We start from the raw sequence: 26,374 nt of genomic DNA on the forward strand, positions 1-26,374 counted from the left end.
ATACTGCAGATTTTTTCTTTTTATATTTAACAATAATACATCGACCCCATCTTCTCTCTGCAGGTGCCAATAACCCAGAAGTCTGTATCACTTGAAAGCAGAAGTAAAGTGCAACCAGAAACTCAGGCCAGCTGTGAGTCGGACAAGGATGTGGCATCTAAAACCGAACCAAGAAGGGTCAAAATATTTGATGGAGGGTACGACTAAAAACTATTCATTAGATTTATATCATGTAAATATTATCTTGTAGCCTTATTTTTCCTTTGACTTTCCATTGCGACTCCACAGATACAAATCTAATGAGGAGTATATTTACGTGCGTGGGCGTGGACGAGGTAAATACATCTGTGAGGAATGTGGGATCCGCTGCAAGAAGCCAAGCATGCTGCGTAAACACATCCGCACCCACTCCGATGTCCGGCCGTACCACTGCGTCCACTGCAACTTCTCCTTCAAGACCAAAGGTTAGTGCTCACCAGCTGATCAGTGCTGAATGCTACAAAGCTAGAGGTGCTGCTCCTTTATCAATAAAACTCACATGCTATGACTATAGCCATGATCCAGATGTTAACCATCTATTCTATTACTGAATACATATGCAGCATGATAAATGTGCTACCTGAACATACACTTCATATTAGAGGTTATATTTGTAATATCCCTGAACTGCTACAGTTAGACGTAATTTTTTCTATAATAAGCAAGAAGTTGTTTCACTATCTCCTAAACCAAGACGATATGATTCACTATTCTTTATCGAACTAGCCTTCCCACGCCACACTCTCGAACAGTACTTGGTGTCAGAGCAACCCACGTGCATTTAAAAATGTCTTTTTCTGTTACTCACCCTCTACATGCAGCTTGCCCAAAGACCGCATTCTCTTACATAAACTCCTTCTGTGCTATTGTTCGAGCTCTACCCACCCGTAAGACCTCGCTGCCTCTCTTCTTGCAGGGAATCTGACCAAGCACATGAAATCCAAGGCGCACAGTAAGAAATGCTTGGAGATGGGGGTTCCTGAGGGTCTTATTGAGGACCAGGATGCAGAGGACTCAGGTACAGTGCTTCACTGGTAGCCACGACGGGAACGCCCAAGAAGCGGTTTATATCCATGTTTAAACAGAATCACCTATTCCCCCCTCGGTCGTGTCATGAGAGATTAAACACAGATTGGACCCACTTGAGTTCTGTTGCTCTGTCGATCAATAGCTTTGCCATGGTCTAATTAGAAATTCTAAATGCAGGTCCTTCCTCTGTTAACTCAAAGCGCATGTGGGCGGCATGCACAGCATTTAGAGAGGAAATTGCTGCGTCTAATTTTAGAAGAAAAAAAAAAAAAAGAAAAGGAGCGAGAAGCTCCCTGAAAGCATTCTATGGTCCCAGTCTCTTAAGAGCATATTTGTTTTTCCTCCTCTGCCTGTGATGGAGCTCAGGGGCGTGTGGTGGTCTGGGGTGTGAAACACTGCAGCCCCACAAAGCCTCTGCCTGCTGTATTCTTAGTGGTGGGCTTTCTCAACGTGTGGGAGAAACCTACAACATAATAGGAGATCTTTGATGACTAAAAGTGGTTCAACACATATATTCTCATGTCAGCTCTGATGACTCATTTGTTCTGCAGAATAACACGAATAGACTTAACTTCTTACATATTCTATCATCTGCAGGGGACCGGAGTCAGGTGGGCAGCGCCGACCGACAAGATTCAGATGGTGACGACTCTGATGGCCCTGATGATGAGGAGAACGACGACAACGAGGAAGAGGAGGAAGACAGCCAGGCAGAGTCTGGTCTGTCTACGAACCCCTCTGTCTCCGCCAGTCCTCAGCACCTCCCTTCCAGAGAGGCTGAAGTCCCTCCCAGCGCCCTGCTAGCCAAGATGTCAATCTGCTCGGCCTCCTTAGCTCTCTCGCGGCCTCCGGCCTGCGAATCCCACGGAGCAGATTACCAATCTGTCCCCATAATGAGCCCTGTGTCCCTGAGCAAGCAGATATTCATCTCTGGGTCCTGCTGCAGCTCAGTGCTCCTCCCTGACTCTGTTCTGCCCATTGCCACAACATCGGACTCTTACACCTCGGACACAGAGTCGGTGCACATGATGAGCCCGGTGTCTCCGTGCAGGCAGATGTCCATCGACTACCCTGACTTTGATGTGCCCCCTAGTCCTCCAGTGCCAGGCAAGGGCTCCAAGCTGGGCCAGGTGAGACCCATGTGTTCTCAATGTGTCTCTGTCCCCTCACCCCTGTCCGCCTTATTTCTTTCCTATTGAATTCACACACTTTGATTTCCACAAACCTCCTGCAAATGTCTAGTTTATTCTGATTAGGCCTGATGGACGGCTCCAAAGACCATTTCACGTTAGCTTCGTTAAATGTTGTAGGATTTTTGAGCCTGAATTCCTTCTCTTTCCACAGGACACCTCCTATGCACCTCCTGCTGTGGCAACCAGCGAATTGAGCGTACCCGTGGACCGCAGCACCCAGACTTCCTCTTATGCTTCTCAAGGCCTCGTGCACTTTCCCCCCCACGGTCTATCCCAAACCCCAGGAACAGAGACCCAGACGCACCTGTTCAGTCACCTGCCCCTGCACTCCCAGCAGCCGTCTCGCTCCTCTTACAGCATGGTGCCGGTTGGGGGAATCCAGCTGGTGCCCGCTGGCCTGGCAGCTTACTCCACCTTTTTACCGATCCAGGCCGGCCCCGTCCAGCTCACCATCCCGGCAGTCAGCGTCATTCACCGGAACACAAGCCCGTTGCCAGCCCCCAACACTCCTCCCCATCCTCCGCAAACCCGGCCCCTTGTGGTCCAGGAACCAATCAGCAGTGTTCTGCCTTGCTTCCCTTTAGGGCAGGTCACTGGCCTGCAAGCTCAAACAATACATCCAGTCGGCCTGGAGACACTAAACCTCATGGGGCTCACAAACGCAGGCCTGGCGTCCACCCAGCTGCTGCCCCAGCAAGGGCTCACCCTGGGGCTGCAGGTGTTAGCTGCCAACGCCACCTCGCAAAGCAGCACCGGCCCCCAGACGCACGTGCCAGGTCTGCAGATAGTTAACATCGCGCTGCCCGCCATCATTCCCTCTCTCAGCCCTCTGCCGGCCCTCAGTCCGCTCCCCGCGTCGGCGGAGAGGCGAGGCAGCCCCGAAGCTCCGGGAGCTCAGAGTGAACAGTGGCTCGGTTCTTTGCGGAGCTGCATGCCCGCTCCGTCGCCCGCCCCGGTCAGCAGCTGTCCAGAAGTGCTGTCGGGGAGCAGAGCTTCCGCCGCAGGTAGCGGCGGCCGAGGGGAGCTCACGCGCTGTGTTGAGGGTCAAGAAAGGGGTACGTCTCCGCGGCAGAATCGATCGCCGGCCCCTGAGAGAAGAGCAGACCAGGCGCAGAAGTCGCCAGCGGAGGCAGCTCGTGATCCGGCGCCTCACAGAGCACCGGCAGCGAGCAGCTGGCAGAGCGTGAATGATGACTATAACGAGGTATCCAGCGATGATGAAGACAGACTGGTCATTGCCACATGAAAACCCCCACGCGCAAAGCTCTTGTTCTCTTTTTGTAATTCTTGTCACTTTGTAAGACTGAAAACACTTTCCCGGGGGTTTGTCTCGTTGCAAATCACCTTTCAAAGCACAGATGCTGACATTCATATTGTATGTGCAATCATAACATTATAATAATGACCAATCGTTTTTATTTGTACTTTTTTTTTGTCAGCTCCAGACAATTTCTTTTTTGTATATGTTGTATAGACAATTGTGCCTTTTATGGAGTCTCTTGTTTAGGAACCTGTACATAATTCCTTATGGATTCAGTAGTTGCTTGTGTTTATTTCAAAAAATAGAAAAAGTGGAGGATATTGATTTGAGGATTTGTCATTCTTCGTAAATTTATGGAATTATAAATGTTGTACTGGTATATGTACATTTCTATGGATTATTGGGCAATATTTCTGTGTTCAGATGTTGTGTTCAACTATTTATTACAATCCATCTAGTGCCCATTATGATTCAGTCCATAGGTATGTGTATTATAGTAGCTTTACATTGCTGTATTAATATTCTTAACTGTATCAGTAAAAAAATTGTTTACAAACAAAGTGGTGTCACTGTATTTCTGTCAGTTAAACATGTCGTCATCATCACTAGGTTCCGTCTGTATAACATACGGGTTTATCTTTTCTGTCGTTTATTATACATCACATTTATTATTGTGGGGCCCACATATGAGAAATCAAGAGAAAATTAATTGGCAACATTTTTTACATTTGAACCAACTTTTTTTGCACAGTTTAGTTAACACCAGGGAGATAGATTGTTAATAGAACTAGTTCTACTAGTTCTTGTTCCCATTTTTTTTGTACACTTTTATTATGTATTCTAGCTTTTTAATGAATGTTTGACATGCTGTACTAATACTTTTTTTTTTATATATATATATATTCATATGTTTTTTTGTTTGTACACACCTGTTGTGAAGCCCCTCTTCCTCCCGGGCACTAGTTGTCGCTGTTGTTTGGTTCTGGGTTGTGTGTTGCAGACCTAGACGGAGGCCATGATGAGGATTCCTGCTGCTCACCGGCTCGGCTCTGGTTCTTCCTCCCACTCAAACCTGCAGCACACCGATGTGAACAGAAATATAACAATAGTGATAATGACAATGACAATAACAGCAGCAGTGGATTTAGTAGAATAATAAAGACACCATTGGTATCGGTAATCGTAATGTGACTATAAATAATAATGACGTTAACAAGTGGGTGTCACGAGATCCATGGCCGGAGGTACGGCCGTGGTCCAGATATAACCACGATGCATGGAAAACATGGAAAAAACGGCGAGAAAGTAGAAAGACAGAGAAAGAAGCTAAATTAGTGATGTGCATAAATGGGACATGAATTCATACAGGAGAGAAGCAAGAGGAGAGAGGAGCTCAGGGTATCTTAGGAGGTCCCCTGGCAGTCGAGGCCAAAAGCGGCTTATCTAAGGGCTGGTCTGTGAACACATGAGGCATACAGGACTGGTTTTAAACTTCCACCAGCATATACCTGTCCCTCTCTCAGTGGCTCAGCTGTCCGCATATCTATATCTGGAGAACGACCACGTGAAATAACATCCGTCCGTCTGGTCCCTCAATCCGAGAAGCTTCTCAGAATACACATATTTGGATGAGCAGCATCACCTAATGGGATTTACAACACATGTAATTGGTTAGTATGTTCCTCGAATCTGTGAAAGCACCGTGCTATATTAGAACTCCTTTATTATTATAAATTTATTATTAATATTATATCTTTTGACGTATTATTTTTACTTATTTTTAGAATGTGCATTAGTTTGCAGGTGGCCTCATGGGTACGTCAACATGAATGTACAGCACAGCATTATCGTGCACTGTGATTGGTCAGTGGGCCAGCGTGACTTCTGGCTAAAAAAAACATTAACTGTGACGTGCAAAGCGTGCCACTGCAAAAACTGCATAAACCACATTTTTGTCTCAACTCAGGAATAATTACAGACATTTTCCCTTTTCTTTGTGCATCATGAGAATACATGTTTTATCTGGATTCACGCTACCCTTTATCTTTATTCCTTCGCCTATTGCTACTAAGGAACAAGGTGTCATTCATCTGGATTTGGAGGGGCCTTCCTGCCCAGCTCAAGCGGACACGTCTGTACAAACTAATGATGGTCTAATGGTCTATTTAAAGTCTTTGTTTTAAAGAAATATATATATATATATATATATATATATGTATATATATATATATATATATTTGCCTAACCTAAGTGGACTGCAGTCCTTTTGATGAAGCTGCTCATCATTCCGGCGGATCCTTCAAATGTGGTCTGCGATTTGGAGGACGCTTCCCATCTGATGCACCCTCTGCGGCCCAGCTTATCCCATCATTCATTGCGGGCCGATGAAAATCAACGATCTGCTAGTGAAGCTTGGAAATATGTTGTATTATCTTATGGATGACTGGAAAGTGTTCTCTTAGCCCAAAATCTATCATGCTCAAGAGGTAAAGCATATCATAGTAAATTAAATGAAATAAGGTTACCATCTCTATCTGCATTTTATACGTTTTCGAGTTACAAGGCTTTCATTGTCGAGCGCAGCGGGTTGCTAGGCAACCACAATGGTTCAGCCTTTGCGGTCGTTAAAGGACCCAGCCCACGTAGCACGCATTGGCTGGGTCCTTCGGAGGATGCAGCCGCCGCATTGGGACACAGCTGTGGACCTTTTTTTCCCCCATGGAGAAAAGTCACTCTGGTTCTTTCTGCCCCGCTGCTGCAAGCGACATACATATTCATGTCAGTGTGTGAAAATATAACAAAATAAGAAAATATAAAAATGATCTCGATTTTTTGCACACGTTTCAGGGGGTGGCGCGCCCTGTTACAGTGGTAGAGGAAACACTGACTTGCGTACCTGTATACGAGCGAGTTTGCAAGCACAGACAACAAGTAAACAGGATGTGGATATGTGGTTTGGTAGCTTCTTTTTCAGCAGGTAGAATCAGGGGAGTAAAGTTTCCAGGATGTTACTTTAACACTTTTGCACTGCATTACGTTGAGGCTGGTGGAACATATGAGTCTACGTTGAATATTTGTTGAAAGTTCCTGTTATAACTTTGGTTGCAAAGAGGCTTTATTGTCGTGTGTGTTAGAGACGGGACATCCCGCTACCTTTTCTCCCGTCTTGCAGTGACGTTGGTCTGGTGTCATTAGATCCCTTCACCAAAACCACTTTGTTTAGGGTGATCATGGTTTTGGGCTAAAACAGGTAAGTGAATCCCAGAAGTTATCTGCGATGGAGCTTCCAAACCGGCAGAGACGCTAACACCATTAAAGGAAACGCTTACAGTTGTATTTCCTTTTTATATTTTCAAGAGTACTTTGCTAACTATTGTCTTTATTACAGCATTGAATCCCTCGCTCCTTGGTTGACTGTTGTCCGCAACAAACAAAACAATATCCATGCAAGCAGGGGGAACATGTGCCTCTCCATGCAAGCCAGATCCTGCAAAGAAAACACAGGAAACTAGATGGCGTAACTATGTAAGTTTACTTTTTGTTGTGGTTGTGCACATGTTCATACTGATCAGTAATGTGAACTGAGTTCAAATACTCCGCAGTGAGCTGCAGCGAGACAACTCCTGCTTTACTCGTCATTCTCTAATGTGATCAACAACTTTTCCCAGGACATTTTCCTCAACATTATTGCATGTACATCAAATACTATATAGTACTCCAAGTTATTCAATGTCTTCTTTATGACCCACTATATTAGTTTTTTTTTACATGCGCACAAAAACGCTCGCAATCTCGTCTCCCAACATCCATCCATTAAGCCTCCAGTCTCCTCATCTGTCACTTTGATGTGTGCGTGTGTGTCATTGTGTGTCTGTTAAATAAAAACCTGCTTGGGACCCCGTCACCTCTCCAGATCGTAGACTGAGCCGTCCCGGGCACATTCTCATACCCCCTCGCTACGGTCGAAGCCTGGTTCCCTGCAGGGACCTGAGCCCCCGGCTGGCTTTACTGTAGTCCAGCCGTAACGCCGTTTCATTACCGTTTTATTTGTGTCCTGCTATCCTGAGACTGGTTTTGGACAAACTGTACTATGAGTTGTCTTGATTGCATACTATCATGTCATTTATATTGTGTCTTTTTTGACACCACATTTCTTAATTATATTTTATGGTACAATATACATGTTTTTAGCAATTTTAAATTATATAAAAGCAGTCTATCATATTGTTTATTCATTTTGACTGAATCATTACGCTGTGACGTTTATTCCAACAAACTATAATAACCGTTTTATGGAACTTCGATGAGATACTACAAAATTACTTATTATATTCCACTTCACGTGGCATTTTTACTAGGACTTTTTGAAACGAACTATAATGACATTTGACATTTTTTTTATAATGTACTGTTTATGAGATTTTTATGATATGAAATTGTTCAGGAGGAGACAACTGTGTGCCCATTAAAATGACACCACTTCATTAAAAGCCAATCAAACCGATGGCACTTACTTGATGAATAAATAATTATATTAGTTTTACTGGTACCACCTACAAGAAAAATATAAATAAATCCTCAATACGTGAACAAACACTGTCAGGCCGTCAATGAGGGAAACCTGTCTTTAACAAAGAGTTCTCCCCCCTCCTCAGGAAGCTGCAGCAAAGCAGAGAGAGCCCCCTAGAGGCCGTGGTCTGCTAGTGCTGAGGAAACAACAACAACAACAACAATAATGGTTTTGTTTTTTAAAGCGCTTGGAACCCAAAGACCCTTTACAATGTATATCCAAGTAAAGGAAACGTACTGATAAGAGAAATAGACAGAAACACTCAAAAATAATAAATAAAATACATTTTTAAAAATCGAACTGGAGAAAATTGGACAATGACACATCACGTCAGCTCTCTCATTCTATCTGCTGTCTCCTGTCCGTCTCCTGTCCGTCTCCTGTGAGCTCTGGACATATCGGGCCTCAGAGAGCTTGTTTTTTGTATCATTAATAAACAGAACAGCAATTGTGGAACACAAGGTACAGCGCAAAAGGGGCCTTATATTGACTCAAAATGGTTAACGTATGACAACAGAATCAGTTCAAATGAATACTTCCTAAAGTACTTTGATACGTACACATGTGCATTTCAAGCACTGGCTGATGCCTCTTGATTACCCGTTGAAATATGAAATCTCCAGAAAGACGACGTTGCATTATCTATTCTGGAGACAAAGGGCTCCCTCTACAGGCAGCACGTGTGCACAGAGGCGATGGCTCTCTAGTTTGACAGCATCCCTGCCTTTGAAGGGCTGACATGCCTTTACTGTTGCAAGCCAGAACATCTACAAGGTAGTATTTTAGCATTTTGATATTCTATTTTCACTTCAGGGGCATATTTGATGCACATGCGAGAATTAACGGGAGACCCCAGCTAGTTATTAGTTTGTTTGGAACCATTGTTTAATCACGAGTATCTTAAGAAGTCTCTAAACTCAGCCAATCTTATTATTATAGCGTTTAATTGTATTTTCTCTTTCCCACCTCCTCTCTGTATTCCTGGACAAATTCAATGTTGTACATTTTGCAGTAAATGGCTGCTCTTTAGATTTTCCCTGTTGTTATATATATATATATATATATATATATATATATATATATCCCCTTTATTACATTTTTAATAAATAGAAAAATATAAAGTTATCTTATATCGTTTGTCTTCCTTGCTAAATAAGTTTACATTCTCTCAACGTTGAATACAAACTCCCCTTGAGCTGTACTCCGCACTGCTTCTTCAGTACTAATTAAATCAAGCACTTCATATCTGTGCTTCGTACACTTTATATTTCTATAACACGTAAACGTCCCTGTGCACAGCAGCGGTTCAGACATCCGTCCTGTCGCTCTGCTGCCACCTGCCGGCTCAGAAGTGCAATTCCAACACTAGAGTCCGACAACATACAGGTCGCATCCACCCAGCCGGGGGTCCTCCATCCACCCAGGCGGGGGTCCTCCATCCACCCAGGTGGGGGGTCTTCCATCCACCCAGGCGGGGGCGGTTCTCCATCCCCCGATACGGATCCGAAGCCCACTGGACCTGCTCAGCTCGGTGTCACGGCCACTAACAAGCTGCGTGTCTGCGTGTGAGCCCAAAGGACACAGCTGCGCGCCGCTGCAGGGGAGGGAGGGAGGGAGGGAGGGGAGGGGAGGGGGGAGAGCTGGTGTATAAAGTCAAAGGGCTGCACATATGGGCCACATTGACAGAGAGCCTGCCGATCAGAGGAGCATCACCGGGTCCCTTTGCGTCGGACTGATACACTGGATGGTTATTTTGGCCACTACTGGAGGATTACTCGCTCTCTCGAGGACTGGAGTCATGGACATGTGCATTTGGATTTCCGCGTTGTCACTGATGCACACCTGGATTATCTGCGCAGGTAACTTTCGACCTATTTAAACCCTTTATTACACCTTCAGTTTCACTTCAGCTCACCCCTTTGGTCTGATACCACCTGTGTTACTTTTCCACTTCCAATGTGAATCATGGCCGCAAAGCATCGTGAAATACAGTTGGGTCAAAATACGGGGCATTGTTTTGATCCCGATCATCTTGTTTCAGTGCTGTCGGCGCCCGCAGCGCAGACACCCGCTGCCTCCACCGACGCGCCGCCGCGGCGCCATGTGCGCAACAAACGCTGCTCCTGCGCCACTTTCCTGGACAACGAGTGCGTCTACTTCTGCCACCTGGACATCATATGGGTCAACACTCCTGAGTAAGTCCACAGCAACGGGTCCAACACGCGTCTCCAGTGGAGACACTTCAGAAATACCGGACAGAAGATTAATGAGCAAATATTCAGTATCGATTAATTGGAGGCGATCTTTTAACTGCAAATAAAGCAAAATGATAGTTTTCTCTTGGTGCGTTTTGATTTATAAATGTATAATATTGGAGTCTCGTTGGTTTTAACCTGCTTCTGTCCCCTTTGCGTTCAGGCGCGTGGTCGCGTACGGACTGGGCAGCGCTCCCCGGACGAGGCGCGCGCTCGCGGATCCTCGCTGCCAGTGTCTGCGCCAAAACGACGTGACCTGCACAAACTTCTGCCAGCTGGAGAGCCCCCCCAGGTACCAGCCCCCCCCAAACCCAGCTATCAGCTCCTCACGCGCCTCGTGCACAGCAATAAGACACGCGCGCAGCCACGCTAGAAACGAGTCGGTGCGGCACCTGTCCGTGAGACCGGACCCCTCTTCTCACCGCGGGGGGGTTTTCTCTGTGTGATCGCAGGTATGAGACGGACACGGCGATGCGCGCCGCCGAGGCCGGTGCGTGTGCGGGGCCGCAGTGCAAACTCAAGCTGGCGGGCGACACGGACACGATTAAGAGGTAAGAAAGTCTCAAAAACTGTTGGCAGAAAGAAACGCTCGTGTAATTAGAAAGTCACTCCCTCTCAGGGAACTTATTCCGTTTATTTATTTTGCATGGTGAGCCTGCAGAGATTAAGACACAGGCAGGACTTCCAAGATGAAGTCTAAAGCAGGATATAAAACCCTGAGATTGAAGAATAGAAGACTAGAAGACTCAGTTTGAGTAATGTGGGCTATAGAGCACAAACACCATTAAACATTAAGAAGAGGAGGGCCATCAGCTGGCAGCAGAAGGAGTGTGTTCTTCATCCATTGGCCTGAACGCCGGTGACGGTCTGCTGAATACCACCCGTCCACAAAGGCGGGCGTAACCTGGGCGATCTGGGTGACTGACTGTTTCCCGTCTGTGTGTGTGTGCAGGATGAAGAAGGGCAACAAGCAGCGGGTCTCGCCTCCGGCCATCAGGGCGGCCCCGAGTCTGCTGCTCAAGAGGTGGAGGGAGAGGCAGCGCCACCGGTCGAGGGCGCGGGAGGGCGAGCGCGCGGCCCTTCACTAAAAGCCCCCGCGGACAGACAATGAGAGCCTCACGGCTCAGAGGACGCTCATCTCCTAGGGGGTCACTGTCCCCCCCCCTTTGGACTCATGGGACAAATAGTATTTCAAAAGGGACATTACTGGAAGGACGTTGCAGGAAACGGAAAGCACTGCGCTGTGTATGGATGAAGGCGGTCCTGCTTATTATATTTCAAAATGTAATTGTTATACAAGATATAGTGTGTAATCGAGTGGACCATGTGCCTTTGTGCAAGGCACTTTACCACTGACTGAAACTAGTCTAGCTGTGCTGTACACTAGCTGCTAGGACCTTCGTTATGCTGGTGTTATCAAAGATATCGTAATTTAATGATTTTAACTAAATATGTGTGTGTTCCATTTATTTATTCTTTCCACACGTTGTAATTTGATGGCCACATTGGTCCGTCACGTTCTTGGGTTTGTCATTTCTATGAAATGTTTTGTTACCAAGTTGCCAAATTTTGGCCAAACTGAAATAAAATTTGTAAACCTTTTTATTTAAAAAAAAACAACAACTGTTCAACTCCATCATTATTGTCTTTTGTATTGTTATTGTTCGAGGGTATAATTGGATAAAACAGGTGGAACACAAGCAGTTCAGTGCTGAGAGGACTGCACATTGGTAAAAAAAACACACCAAAGGGGAAAGAGGAGTGAGACAGCGTGTGAGGCACGGGAATGGAGAGAGAGAGAAAGGGGGAGAGAGAGAGAGAGAGAGAGAGAGAGAGACGGACTTGCGTGACAACAGAAGAGTGTTGATGCGGAAGACAACGAGGCGAAGACCAGTAAAGAGCCACTGAGCGAACCAGAGCACTCATTTCTAAATCCACTGCAAGGACATGGAAGCTCCAGACACACGGCCCTTTAGCTGTGATGATCTCAGCATAATTCAAAGGACCCGTGTCCCTCTCATGCGTGATGTCCCTCACGCTACTCCGCCCCCTTCATTGACCACCAGAAGCTGCCCGCGTCGTTTCAAAACCACTCGCGTCCCGTGTTGCCAACAGAGGGGGAAAGCGACAAAACCTGCACCTTAGCTTCTTAACTGTGAGGATCGAAGGTTATTCGTATACATTTTTACCTTCACAAGCCCCTTTAGGAAGACTCCGCAGAGAGATTAAAGCGCCCCCCCTCTCCGTCGGGAAAACGAATGTCATACACGTTGTTCTTGGATGGCGTTCAGACACAGGGAGCGCCTTCCACTCGCCGCCATCACTCATCACGCGGCGGCGGGATCTGGCAGCCGTGAACAATCCAAATGCAAGCGGGTTGACGGGTCTTATCCCTGCAGCCCATTTAGCAAACAAAGCCTGGGTGCATTCTGCGCCTCGGCCCAGGCAGAGAAAGCAGTCGTGTCCTCCTGCGTGCAGAGTCCAACCCCAACACTAACGAGGTCACACTTTCCAGACAACAATAACACACTCAATATTGAGACAATAGAGAGAAAGTTTCGATGACATGAGTTCTGGATTTAATCCCATGATGCAAGTGGTTTTCAATTTAAAGTGTTTATTACAACATTACTCTACGATAGCATGGCTGTCCAACCTTTGGCTTTCACAGGTTACCTTAGTCACAACCACAATGCACCACTGACAGGAATGTCCCTGTCGGCTCGATGATTTCGACCAGTGGCGGCTGGAAAATGTTCCAGGCAATCTAATCAATTTCGGCAAACAAATGCAAAACAATTGAGGTATCAAACACATTAGTTTGCAGTCTAATATTTATTCCAACATGAAAAACAACACTTTGACAATCTTATTTTTGTCACCCTTACAGGTGATTCAGTATAATAGAAAATATGCACACACACACACACACACACACACACACACACACACACACACACACACACACACACACACACACACACACACACACACTTAATCATTTATGAACAAGACGCATGATGCAACACATGTTTGAGACAAAAGTATTCAGACTAAAAGCTTTAGAAGTAAAAAGCTTTAAATACTGTTGAGTAGTTTGAAATTATGCTGCATGTGACATGTTCTTTAAGCTCATCATACTATGTTATCTTTAATGCAAAATCTCAAATAAGATTTGTATTCAGTCAAATAACTAATAAATACAATATATTTCTCATATTTTGTAGAGTAGGTGCGTAAAGGCATTTTATGGAAATATTAAAGTACAAGGTAGGTCAACACTAATTGCACAACATGGGTTTGGACAACTATCTCGCTCCTTTACAAAAATAATAAGGGGTAATTATGAATGGCTGATATGATGGAGGGGAGTAAATTGTACTTAATGTGCTTGAGTGATTGATTCCAGCCCTTTTAACACACAGCCGTGGTTTATCAGGTCACCTTTATCAAAACGACTGCTGCTTATTTGCCTCTTTCACGCTTATCTTCCAACTCATCCCGGCCTTTACGTCACGAGCGAGCCGCGGCTTTATCCCGTTCTCAGCTCCTCCGCCGCCGCCGCTCTGCCAGACGCCTCCATGTACTGTGCATCCGGAACACAGCGCTTCACTTTTTCCACATTTTGTTATGTTACAACCTTATTCCAAAATGGATTAAATTCATTATATTCCTCAAAATTCAACCCGTAACGACAAAGTGAAAACTTTTTTTTGCAAATCTGTTAAAAATAAAGAACGAAAACATAACATGTACATAAGTATTCACAGCCTTTGCTCAATACTTTGTTGAAGCACCTTTGGCAGCAATTACAGCCTCAAGTCTTCTTGGGTGTGATTCCACAAGGGTGGCACTATTTCTGGGCAGTTTCTCCCATTATTCTTTGCAGAACCTCTCAAGTTCCATCAGGTTGGATGGGGAGCGTCTGTGCACAGCCATTTTCAGATCTCTCCAGAGATGTTCAATAGGGTTCAGGGCTCTGGCTGGGCCACTCAAGGACATTCACAGAGTTGTCCCAAAGCCACTCCTTTGTTATCTTGGCTGTGTGCTTCGGGTCGTTGTCCTGTTGGAAGATGAACCGTCGCCTCAGTCTGAGGTCCAGAGCGTTGGAGCATGTTTTCATCGAGGATGTCTCTCTGTACATTGCTGCATTCATCTTTCCCTCAATCCTGACTCGTCTCCCAGTTCCTCCCGCTGAAAAACATCCCCACAGCATGATGCTGCCACCACCATGCTTCACTGTAGGGATGGTGTTGGCCAGGTGATGAGCAGCGCCTGGTCTCCTCCAGACATGACGCTTGGCATTCAGGCCAAAGAGTTCAATCTTTGTTTCATCAGACCAGAGAATTTAGTTTCTCATGGTCTGAGAGTCCTCCAGGGGGGCTGTCATGTGCTTTTTACTGAGGAGTGGCTTCCGTCTGGCCACCAAACAGGCCTGATTTGTGGAGTGCTGCAGAGATGGTTGTCCTTCTGGAAGGTTCTCCTCTCTTCATAGAACAACGCTGGAGCTCTGTCAGAGTGACCATCGGCTTCCTGCTCACCTCCCTGAGGCCCTTCTCCCCCGATCGCTCAGTCTGGCTGGGCGACCAACTCTAGGAAGAGTCCTGGTGGTTCCAAACTTCTTCCATTTCCGGATGATGGAGGCCACTGTGCTCATTGGGACTTTCAATGCTGCAGAAATCTTTCTGTACCCTTCGACAAATCTGTGCCTCGATACAATTCTGTCTCGGAGGTCTACAGATAATTCCTTGGACTTTATGGTTTGGTTTATGCTGATATTCACTGTCAACTGTGATATCTTATACAGACAGGTGTGTGCCTTTCTCAATCATGTCCAATCAACTGAATTTACAGGTGGACTCCAATCAAGTTGTAGAAACATCTCAAGGATGATCAGTGGAAACAGGAGGCACTTGAGCTAAACTTTGAGTGTCATGGCAAAGGCTATGAATACTTATGTACCTGTTATGTTTTCGTTCTTTATTTTTAACAGATTTGCAAAAATTTCCCAAAAACAGTTTTCACTTTGTCATTATGGTTTGTTGTGTGTAGAATGTTGAGGAAAATAATGAATTTAATCCATTTTGGAATAAGGCTGTAACATGTGTAAAATGTGGAAAAAGTGAAGCGCTGTGAATACTTTCCGGATGCACTGTACCTGCACAATGCAGACGGAGCCCGGGACCAAACACAATGGCACTTACCCTCCGAGCTATGCAGCATCTACGCAAGGAACTCCCCTGTGACATTAGACTGAGGAACTCGTTAGCGCATTGACTGGCGCGAGGGCCGACATAATACTCCGTACGCAGCGAGGAATCTCCTCCACTCGACAGGAATTCTCCGGCTCAGCGGCCCGAACAATAGGGCCGCGAGAGGAACGTCTGGGCGAGGCGGGCTTCTGACGTTCCATCGACACCCGACTCTACCGCCGCACGCCCTGTTATTCAACCAACACTCCCAGTTGCGCCAACGCGTGTCACGAAACCAGTGGGGGATTAAATCAGGTGGAGTCAGGACCCGGGACCCAGCTGGAGGGTTGAGCTCTATAGGATATTGGCCTTTTATGCCGTGCTTTGTAAGAGCTAAAAAGAAAAGGTAAAGACCATTAACTTGAGAGAGTCCTTTGTGGTTGAATTTGACTTGTCATCACGTTTGGGGCGAGAGGGGAGGACACACTTCTCAGAGCTGATTATGGGAACCTGCAGGTATCTCTCAGCACTCTGTCTGCCCGTAATCCTTCAGTCCCACCCAGTAACTCCCCGCCCGCCTGCCAGCAGAACAACACATACTGAAAAGCATTACGAGACTTTTCCACAGAGATGTTTAAAATAGATGTCGTGATGAGTCGTGTTTGCGGTTATATGGTTGGCTCTTCCCTGGCTTTATTAATTCATTTATTTATTAACTTTATTGTAGTGTGAAGTAAAAGGAGTGTTGGGAGAGCAGGTGGAGGAGTCCCACGTTGCCCGTATGCACATCCCGTGGGGAATGTTCAGAATGCAAGGAATTATACACAGATTTTCAGGAACAAGTTACAGTCTGAACTCTGTGGTCCAAAATTAACTTGGTCGAGTGCATTCACGCTACATAACTATAGGCAGGTTTCTTGCTCTTCTGAGTTTGTATCCCTATGGTTGAAATGCACTTATTGCAAGTCGCTTTGGTTAAAAGCGTCCGCTAAATGACATGTAATGTAATACACACAGACAATAATACCTGCATCGGGAAATATGCATTTATTTGGCACGTAATTATTTGCATTTTTGTACCGAACTGGTGTTGTGCCGACCTCCTTCTCTGAAAATGATTCTGCTGATCTCTTTTAGCCCCACAGTGAAATACCTTTTTTAATATTTTACATTTTTAACTTTATTCTCTTGTTTTATACTAACCCATAGCCTTATTCTACTAACCCATAGCCTTAGCCTTATTCTACTAACCCATTGCATTAGCATTTCATTTTACTTTGTTTTATTACTTGTGCACTGCTGTCTTGTTGTCTCTTGTTACACTGTCTAATGTTGCGCACCAACCGCCAAGACAAATTCCTTGTATGTTTGACATATTTTGGCAATAAATGTTTCCTGATTCCTGATTCAAAATCCCCGGAGGAGGAATCTTAATAACCTTGTTGCCTTTTGCTGCATTCTAAGACAATATCTACTGTAGCTTTAGATTTCTCAAATGTGGCTCCCAGATGTTCACACCGAGTAACTTTGATCCTCACTTTACGACCAGCAGGTTAATTTAATGGAAATCTCGACAATTGCATGGATTTCTATCAAATGTGGAATATAGCATTAGTCAAATGAAGAAACAAGAAATTACAGATCAATTACCTTCCACATAAACTAGATTCCCCATCAGCCTGAGCTGTTTGCATTTAGTTCTGATTTGCATGTTAACATGGTGAACAGCTATAAAACAAACACGCTATTTATTGTGATCATGTAGCTCTTCGATAAAGCACCACTGAAACTAACAGCAGCCCAATACACACACAGGGAAGCCTGGCTGTCCTTTCCCTGGTCTTTTCCCTGAAGATGTGTTTTATATTGTTGTAATCCAACCATAATGCACCACCGACAGGAATGTCGCTTTCAGCTCGAGGATTTTGTCCAATGGCAGCTGGTGGAAAATGTTCTAGTTTAGGCAAAAATCCCGGGTTGATTTAATGCAAAACAATTAAGGTATCAAACAAATTACTACTGCAGTTTAATATTTATTCCAACATGAAAAAAAATGTTGACAATCTTATTTTTGTCACCCTTACAGGCAATTCAGTATAATATTAATATATTCTAAAATAATAATCAGTATAATATAATATGTACTGTATATGTGTGTCAGTCGTCTTGTCTGCTTGAACAGCAATAAAAACCGCTCTTTACTTTAGTCGATACCAGCCTCGACGAGAAAGCGCAAGCATGCGGAAAAAACAATGTCTATTTAAGGACGCTGATTGGCTAAATTGCCCCTAGCGCAGCTAAAACCTGCATAAAGGAGGACGGCCCCATTGCCCTCTATTGGCCAGGCGCCATTGATTTTGACACATATGTTCTCACTACTATTATTGTCAACGCTAAGTGCTGATATATTGGAGCAAAAATAAACATTACAGTATCTGAGAAAACATTCTGCCGAGCAAACAGATCTAAAGAGAGACTAACAAAAAAAAAAAAGAGTAAAAATAGATAACTGGGAAGCTCAATTAAAGCAGCCTGCAAGGTAACACGCGTTAATAGGAACGTTCTTTTCTGTTTTGCTCTCCTTTATCACTGGGTTTGTTTACACTGCCGGGAGATTAAGCTCTTATTCTGTCACTTTTTCTTTCTTGCTCGGCTTGTCAACACAGGATTAAAATCCTTTCTAAAGGATGCATACGGTCAACGTTGATAGACATCGCTGGTGTGTGTGAAGCCTTTTTCTTTGTCTGCAAATCCCTTCAAAAAAGGACATTTTATCAGAGATCAATGCCGTTATCGCAGTTTATTTGTTAATAAGTGTAAAATATTAAAGCGGTCTTTGGAATGAGTGGGTTTGAAACAACACAACTATTTGTTTTAAATGTTATTCATGTATCATTTATCTGGAGCAGCTTATTAATCAGTAAACAAACAGTTTGATAGCACATGCGTCAAAGCCGGCGCAATAAATTCTAATGGTGACTGTGCAGTTATTAGCTTAGGTTTCCAACTTTTGGTAAGGAAGAAAAAAGCTTGATAATAAATATAGATGCCTAGTGAAATAAGTTTATCTATATAGATATCTAATCATATATATATTATATACACTGCTAAATAAAATCAAAACTTGCTCCAGAATCTGGATACATTTGATAATGATGTCAATTAAAATACAGGAATATCCTTGTTTTAAAGTATTATTTAAACATTTGATAGCCAAATACGTACTCTCTCAATATCATTTTATTACCGTGCGGAATAGTACATTTTTTGGATTGATGGGTAGTACCTGTCATTGTTGGGAAATACACGTATTCCCTTTCTTGTCAGGAGTTAAATAGGACAAATACCCGTATGTTGAGTATGAAAAGGGGGATGAATGGATACAGCTCAGTCACTGCTCCCGACCAAGAAATAGCCCACTATCGTCATATTTACATTTAAATAATGTCAGGCTCAAACATTACAAATATATGTGGTTGAAGACATTCAGCTTTAATTCTGTAGATATAAATATCCCATTGACCGTTTAATGAGTTTAGCCATATTTGTTCATCAGCCTCAGATTCTCAAAAAGCTCTGAAGTAATTGGACAATTGTGAACGATGTCGAGGGACATTGGGGGTCCAATGCTGGAACTGTCGCCCCTGCGACCCGACGACCCGACCCCAGATCAGCACTAGAAGATGAGGAGCGGGCAAGAAGGCTGGAGTGGAGTCAAAATATTACATTTCCATTTAGTAGCTAGTTGATGGAACTCTCAGCATGTGAACCAAAGAAGAGTCAATGCATGTGACGGAGGCCATTACACTGTTAAGATATTAACAAGCACATCAGACAGATCGCAGGAACACCAGAATTGGCCGAGTAAACGGTTTGGTACATTCCTAAAAGCAGTGATTTACTGGCGAGCTCACTTACACAGAAAAGCCCAGAAGACGACTAAGGGGAATGATCGCAGAATTCTTTCCTCCATAACATCTACTGAAGTCTAGCACACACACAAGTGTACTACCAGGAGTGTAAACCCTGGACAACAAGAAGGCGGGATTAGAGTAGGACAGAAAAACATCGATCCAGGAACAAGATTTATTGGACAGATGAACTTGTGCCAGAATGATGAGAATAGAAGAGTGTCGAGAAGCAAAGCAACAGCAGGTCACTACTACACTGCTATGAAATGGGTCAGTGGTCTTTGTTGATGATGTCACAGCCTATAAAAAATGTTTCCCGGAACTGCCGGCGTGAAAAGAAAATGAGACAATGGTTGGGAAAACACTGGATAAATCCTGAGGTGTATGGCTTATAATATAATTAGCACATTGTATGTTTGCCCTTTGGATCCGTGTACAAACAAATGTCTTACTTGGTTTTTGGTGGAGTGGATTTAAAAAGCAGTCTTGCAGTCTTAATGCTAGGCTTGGCTAAACACAACCTGACACATGATTCAAGTATCATGAAAGTATCTTCTCATCTTACTCTCAGAAAGGAAGCGCATTGGTTGTTTTAAGGTTTGTGGGTTTTTGGTTTTTCGGCACATTGCTTTGTTTACCTCAGACTGAGAGCGCCGACTGTTTCCACCCTTTTCCAGTCTTGATGCTGAGCTGAACACGTCCCAACTTCCTCGATGTGCCCACAGACCGACATTATCGGATCTCCTGAAAAGTATTCCACAACGTCACACTGCCGATACGATTCCCAGTGACCCTGAGCACACCATGATGCTCCGAGAGGCCTTCCAGCGCCGCTCTGCCCCCCAGTCAGCAGCCGACGCCGCCAGGACACCAGCCGGGACACCAGCCGGGACACCAGCCGGGACACCAGCCCCAGGAGTCGGCTGTTTTCCCGGGACCGCGGCCAAGTCATAAACGTCTGGGTTTGACTCATTGTGTCAAGAGTTCTAATACGCTGCGATCATCGTCTTCTTTGGCTCAGTCTTTCGTTGTATACGGCCGTGCCTAGACGATTGCTCATGACTGGAATATTACGTTTCCCTCAATTGTCGACGCAAACACAAAATGTGTTGCTTGATCTGGCGGCAGAAACAATAACACGGGCTGCTGCGTAGTGTGATTCACTCGCTAATATCTCTGGAGATATTTTTATATCCTTGTGCGTTTCTTCACATTTCTGTTGATAGTCTCATGGAAATCCGTTCAAATGGTAACAATCATCATTCAATACTGTTGAAGGAGTTCAGATTGCATAACAGACTGACTTGCTTGTAATTGACATTGCTTGTAACTATTGTGTTGTTTGAAAGAGTGTGAAGTTTCTGCGAGCCCTTGTTGCAACAGGCAGACAAGAAAATCAGCTGGCTGCTGCAGCCTAAAACGTGGGTCGTGTTTCTCCTGTCAAACTGGATCGATGTAGTGGAAACTCAAACGGTGAATACGGAACGAGCTGCAGAATGTGGTCTATAAATACGGGAGTTCACGGGAAAGAGAAGACTGTTGACACGTGTGCACCGATGCTACATGGATGCAACCCGGGACGTAAACATGTGATTCTTTGAAGTGCAGAGCAGGCCGACAGGTCTGTGCAAAGAGCCGCAGCTGTCCAGCGCCCTGACTGAACATTCTGCCTCATGGCCGCCACATGCCAATTGATCTGAGATCAATCCACCGTTTGCCCGGTTGTTTTTGTTGTGCTAAGCTAAATGTCTCGCGGCTCTATCTACACAGTAAATTTGCCAGTGTCAAAAAGGCAGTGTCAAACTATTTTAATTCTTCCGGAGTTCTTCCAACAATGGACAGAGTAAAATTGAACCAGAAAACTTCCAGTGTTGGTGAAAATAATCGGAGTTAACAGAGGTTTTACTCTGTCAGTGTTATTGACTCTCTCAGGCCCTGATTCAACACTGATTAGAGCAAGATACCTTCCAGAGTATCACAAAAAATACTCTGGAAAGCCCCGCCCACCAACTTTCCCGGTCAAACTGAGAATGTGGATTCTGGCATCGCCATCTTCCTCGCATCGAAATACTGTGGTAAGTCTTTCTACTATAAACTATTCCCGTTGTTTTTCTTCATTACAGTAGAATCTGTATAAGAATAAAGGGACGTATTCATTCACCACACTAGTCAATGTTGGGTACGTGTCTTCAAATACCGAATTTCAAATGGCTAACGTGATATCGGGTCGGCGGTTAGCTTAAATGTAGCAGCCACATGTCTGACCTCGCAACACCAAACTGAACAAAAACGACACGAGGTAACGTTAATGTCAGCGAGGACGAGCTGTCCTGGTGTGTTATGTGTCATGCTTGCACATTTATTTCAGTAAAATGACGACAAAAATTTGTTGAAGCAGTCATATTTATAATTTCTATTTGAGCCGGAGCAAATCGCTTTAGCGTCACGTCACAATTTGGTCGAGCATAGCGGGACATGTCGCGGACATGCGGACGTGCTCATAGGACCCGCTAGTTCACCGGCAGACGGCGGAATGCACCGAGTCGACCCAGTTAACGTGAACCGAGCCGCGGCTCCGAGAGGCTCGGTTCACGTTAGCTGCTGCTGTAGCCATAGACATATAAAGAGTAGACGCTGCACTGGCTGCTGAGGCGCAAACAAATATTTTTTATTATATACCAGAATATTATTACTGTTACGCCTACTATGAATATTAAAATACGCCGAATCATGTTTTCGGTGTCATGCCTACAAAATGCCGTGAACATCCGCTTTTGTATTCAGCGAGTGACGCGCTGGCACTTCGTTGCGCCAGCTGGCACTGAGTGGAGCGGGTGACCGGTCCAAGCTGGCGGCCCCGCGGCTCGTCAGCACCATTAGGCAGCAGCGGTCGATGTCTATTCTTTATGTCTATGGCTGTAGCTGCTGTAAGCTTAATTTATGCTTCCACGTTACGGCGGCGGCGTAACCCCGTCATTGAGCAAGTTCTCCGTTGCTCTGCAGTTCCCCCCCATGCCGCTAGGCGGGTGTGGCTGTGTGTTTCTGCGGGTGCCGAATCCTTGGTGAGCCGAAGCTCATATTGAAGCGCAGGCTACGGAGAAGACGTGAATTTACAACACTGGTTCACCCACTGAGGGACCTGGACGAGCAAGTGCACTTTCGATACTTTCAAATGTCAGCAACTGCCGCAAATTACGTTCTGAGCGGACCAATCACAGCACTTGCGGTCCACGTCAACTCGACTCGCAGTTAGATTTTTTCGGAGGTGCACGTCAGGCTACGGCGGAGGGGTCTACGTAGTTACGTAGTTACTTAATATGTATATTTTCCTTTTTTCTTTCAGATTGTTCTTTAATGTACTGTGGTGCTCTGGTGGTAAGTAATAAGTTGATGTACTTGATTTTTAAAGCTGAAATAGGGTATTTTCAGGTTGTCAGCTTGTATGGTGTTGTAGATCATAATGTTGATTTCAGTTTGCTGTCTTTGCAGATACCATCATGTTGATCAAAACATTCCTGTCATCCAGCACCAACCAAGATCTTTGCCACTGTGATAAGATGTGAGCTTTACATGTTTTAGGTTTACTTTTGATGCCAATATTTCATGTTTACTTGGAATAAATATGTATTACAGTATGGATACAATTGTCTGTGTGTTTTTCCCCCTGCATAGATATGCAACACTGGTAGGAGTTGGCTAAAAATCAACACTCTTTGGAGTGATTTCATAATCAACATTCTTTTATAACTCTTTAGTGTTACATGTGAATAACACTATGTGTGTTACTTCTTACATAGTGTAAAACTTGATTGACACTTCTTAGAGTTAATATTATTACACTACACTGCACCTAGTGTAAAATTTTAACTCTTACCAGAGTAAAATTGACTCTGGAAATTTAACTCTGTGTTCAGTGTACATTTAACACTCTGTAGATAGGGACCATATGTTCACTGAGGTAGTGTTAAAATTGACTCTTTAAGTGTTGTATTAACACTGGCGATTTTACTGTGTACATAAGAGTCTATAGACGAAAATTTTATACTATGACTTTTTTTTAAATAATGTAATAATAATAATATTAAATAATTTTGTGTTACAGAAGTCAGGTTGAAAATCCCTTTTTTTAAAACTACAATCCCGGTGAATATAAAACTGAGCCGATACATCAAACAGACCCTTCAGTAACTCCTTAAGATTGAGACATATGAGGATTTGAAGCAGCACAAACCAGAGAACGAACTGCATTATACGGAAGACATGACCCATGACCTCAATCTCAGTTACTTTCAGTGAATTACTAAACTAAATTACCCCATCTGATGTAAATGATACCTATAGCTCGGCCAATACCCAGGAAAGTTATCTCCAAGGCTTAGTTACACACCTCAGTGATAAACCCCCTGTTGCCGTCACCTTCCTTTGGTTATTGAGGTTGTGGCTCTTTTTTTCCTCTCCCTGTTGCTGTAACACATTCCTGACATATCTTCTGCAGGACTTTGTCCCATTTCCATCACCGAGGCCCCACATGTCCACATGTCCCCACTCAACACTCAACACCGCACTCGGGCCGCCGGGCCTCCGGTGCAGCTGCACCGTCTGCACCGGCCTGTCACGCGACAGACCACAGCGTGTGTTTGGTGCAGTGCGGACAACACTAATCAATTACACACAAAAACATTTTAGTCTGTTTATACGGTGTCAAACTTTTAGCAGGAACCGAGTAAGAAGTCGATTTTCCAAAAGCTGAAACCGAAGCAGCAATCCTTTCCTGTTGGGATTCGTTACAGAATGGATCCCAACAACCTTTATGTTCCATGGAATGTAAACACACCTCTAATACTCAACCACAAATCCTGTGGCACTGCTCACACATGCCGCTATACAGTCTTCAGGCCAACTGTATTTGCATTCTCTCAATTATATAATTAAATCAATTTTGTATTATCTCACCACCTCTACTTTTCACTCAATTAACAGCTCTGTCGTTATTGCAGCTTAGGTGAAGATGAGACATTACATTCTTCCGTTTTATACATCTTCATAATTGACCTTGCCTGCTTCGGCGCTGGTGTGTATTTCGTTGCTCGAACCAAAAGGACACACGTGTTCACTGTGTGCTGTTGTCGAGACCCTGAACCGCTTTGCAGTTTTGTGGTCCGAGCTGTTCTTCTCGCCTAAATGTGTGTAAACATCCCAGTTACTGCCAGCTAATGTGATTATGGGAGCGTCTGCGTGCGTTGGCTGTGACCCGTCGGTGTCCTGTGATTGGCTGTGATCCTCCTGCGCGGGACCCCGCGGGACCCCGCCGTCCCCGCGCCGGCGGGCCTGCGCGCGTTGCTGTGCCCCGCCGGTGCACGTACCCTCTCCCTCACTGCTTCGCCGATATCTCCCCCAAACTAAACAAGATTGCGTGCACCTGTTGAGGCAGCCGTTCCTAAACAAAAGTCAGACTGTCAACAACGGGTGAGCCAGCTGACACTCAACACACTGGCATCTGTAACCCAAATAACGCTAAAGATTATCACAACGCAGAGCAAACCTCCGCCTAAACCCGTGCATCTAACAGAAAATGGTTTACGGTACAATCAGTGAGCAATATTACATAACGTGCCAGCAGTGAAACTGTGATGATACTGAATGAATCTTTTGTCTGCAGAAGGGAACAGTTTGACTTGTGGGGAAACGCGCGTCCTCCCCGTGAGACACTGCAGCTCGGCATTTGGTGAGAACGAAGCACAGCGTTGAAAGGAAGTATTTTCCTCCTCAAAAAAGGAAATATAACGTGAAGGGATGTCAATAATGGATGAGCATTGTCAGTCTTTTATGTCTCTGCGACTGTGCTGGCCAAGCAGTTCCATATGAAGTCTTGACCCCCACAGGGGAACACAAGACATATGGTTTCCTCATCAGGGGCATAAAATCCTTGACCGTGAACAACAAAGGCATTCGCGGTTTCAATTTTATGTTATTCAATTTTGAAAGGTGATTGGTAGTTTAGAAGAAGAAGCCATTTCTATCGCCAAGTAGTTTTACACATACGGGAGACTGTTCTCTGCATTTAACCCGTCCCACACCGCGTGCTGCCGTACAGGCGCCCGCGGAGCAGTTAGGGGTTGGGTCTCTTCAACATGGAGCAGCCGGGGTTCAACCCGCCAACCCTGCGGCTCCTGGCACACCCGCTCTACTCCACGCGCCACGGCCACAGATTCATCAATAGAAACGGGCAATTCAAAGCTGTCCACCGGAATCCGTTGGAGGCTCGATAGATGATCACATGTGGCCATCGGGCGAGACTCTCCTGCAGAGCTCCCATGAGTCCAGTCTGTGGGACCTGATCCACACAGAGCTCTGGCACGCAGCCTTAATGACGGCTATTTGGGAAGCCATTCATGTCGTGATGACCCTCCCTGCAGGAATACGGTGTGTGTGTGTGTGTGTGTGTGTGTGTGAGGGAGGGGGACACACACTGAATGGCCTTCATTTGAGCAAGGTGCAGAAAAACAGAGCAGTCACCAGCTGGGAACGAATTCTTGGTTATGTAATAAAGAATACCGAATGCTCAGGACGGAGCAGGTGGGGCAGCGTCGCACAGCTGCACCAGACGAAGCACCACTGTACCACCTGCACACTCCCAGATGGTACAGTAATGGTTAGCAGGTGTGACCCCAAACGCCATATCTCTGACACGAAACCCACTGCGGATAAGGGAATTGGAGCTGGTTATATCTCTGCAGGTTTTTGTTTGGGTCTGGAATAAAACACAGGATGTAATCTTGTTTGGGTGCTGTAATAAAAATCAAGCATTGAAAAAGCACACGGCTTTGTAGTAATCGTGTGACATCACACGCCGTACCCAAACACTCTTTTTGATGAAATACAACTCAGCTTGTAAACACTGGGCAACGTGTTCCATAATATTTA

General features: G+C 44.9%; 2 protein-coding genes and 2 long non-coding RNA genes across 9 annotated transcripts in view; 3 read left to right on the plus strand and 1 right to left on the minus strand.

Moving 5' to 3' along the window:
* Positions 1-4,082, plus strand: part of hivep1 (HIVEP zinc finger 1) — a 37,995-nt gene extending 33,913 nt beyond the window's left edge. For all 6 annotated transcript variants that reach the window (XM_078080780.1, XM_040187971.2, XM_040187969.2 and 3 more), the window contains 5 exons: positions 64-197; positions 289-464; positions 956-1,057; positions 1,666-2,198; positions 2,413-4,082. In XM_078080780.1, the coding sequence (XP_077936906.1) occupies positions 64-197; positions 289-464; positions 956-1,057; positions 1,666-2,198; positions 2,413-3,507 (2,040 nt within the window). In that variant the 3' untranslated portion in view covers positions 3,508-4,082. The remainder of the gene's footprint in view (positions 1-63; positions 198-288; positions 465-955; positions 1,058-1,665; positions 2,199-2,412) is intronic.
* LOC120826063 (uncharacterized) overlaps positions 1-26,374 on the minus strand; it is a 61,491-nt gene that overhangs the window by 13,888 nt on the left and 21,229 nt on the right. The window contains exon 3 of the long non-coding RNA XR_005713206.2: positions 4,452-4,594. This is a non-coding gene — a long non-coding RNA (uncharacterized LOC120826063). The remainder of the gene's footprint in view (positions 1-4,451; positions 4,595-26,374) is intronic.
* Positions 9,692-11,964, plus strand: edn1 (endothelin 1). Its single transcript, XM_040187992.2, has 5 exons — positions 9,692-9,951; positions 10,134-10,287; positions 10,511-10,639; positions 10,800-10,898; positions 11,300-11,964. The coding sequence occupies exons 1-5, from the start codon at positions 9,762-9,764 to the stop codon at positions 11,433-11,435; spliced, it is 708 nt and encodes a 235-aa protein (XP_040043926.2). The 5' UTR covers positions 9,692-9,761; the 3' UTR covers positions 11,436-11,964.
* LOC144383458 (uncharacterized) lies at positions 21,323-23,087 on the plus strand. Its single transcript, XR_013450866.1, has 3 exons — positions 21,323-21,525; positions 22,794-22,825; positions 22,940-23,087. It is a non-coding gene; the product is annotated as an uncharacterized LOC144383458 (long non-coding RNA).

The sequence above is a fragment of the Gasterosteus aculeatus genome, chromosome 10 (genome assembly GCF_964276395.1).
Source record: "Gasterosteus aculeatus chromosome 10, fGasAcu3.hap1.1, whole genome shotgun sequence".
Taxonomy (NCBI): Eukaryota; Metazoa; Chordata; class Actinopteri; order Perciformes; family Gasterosteidae; genus Gasterosteus; species Gasterosteus aculeatus.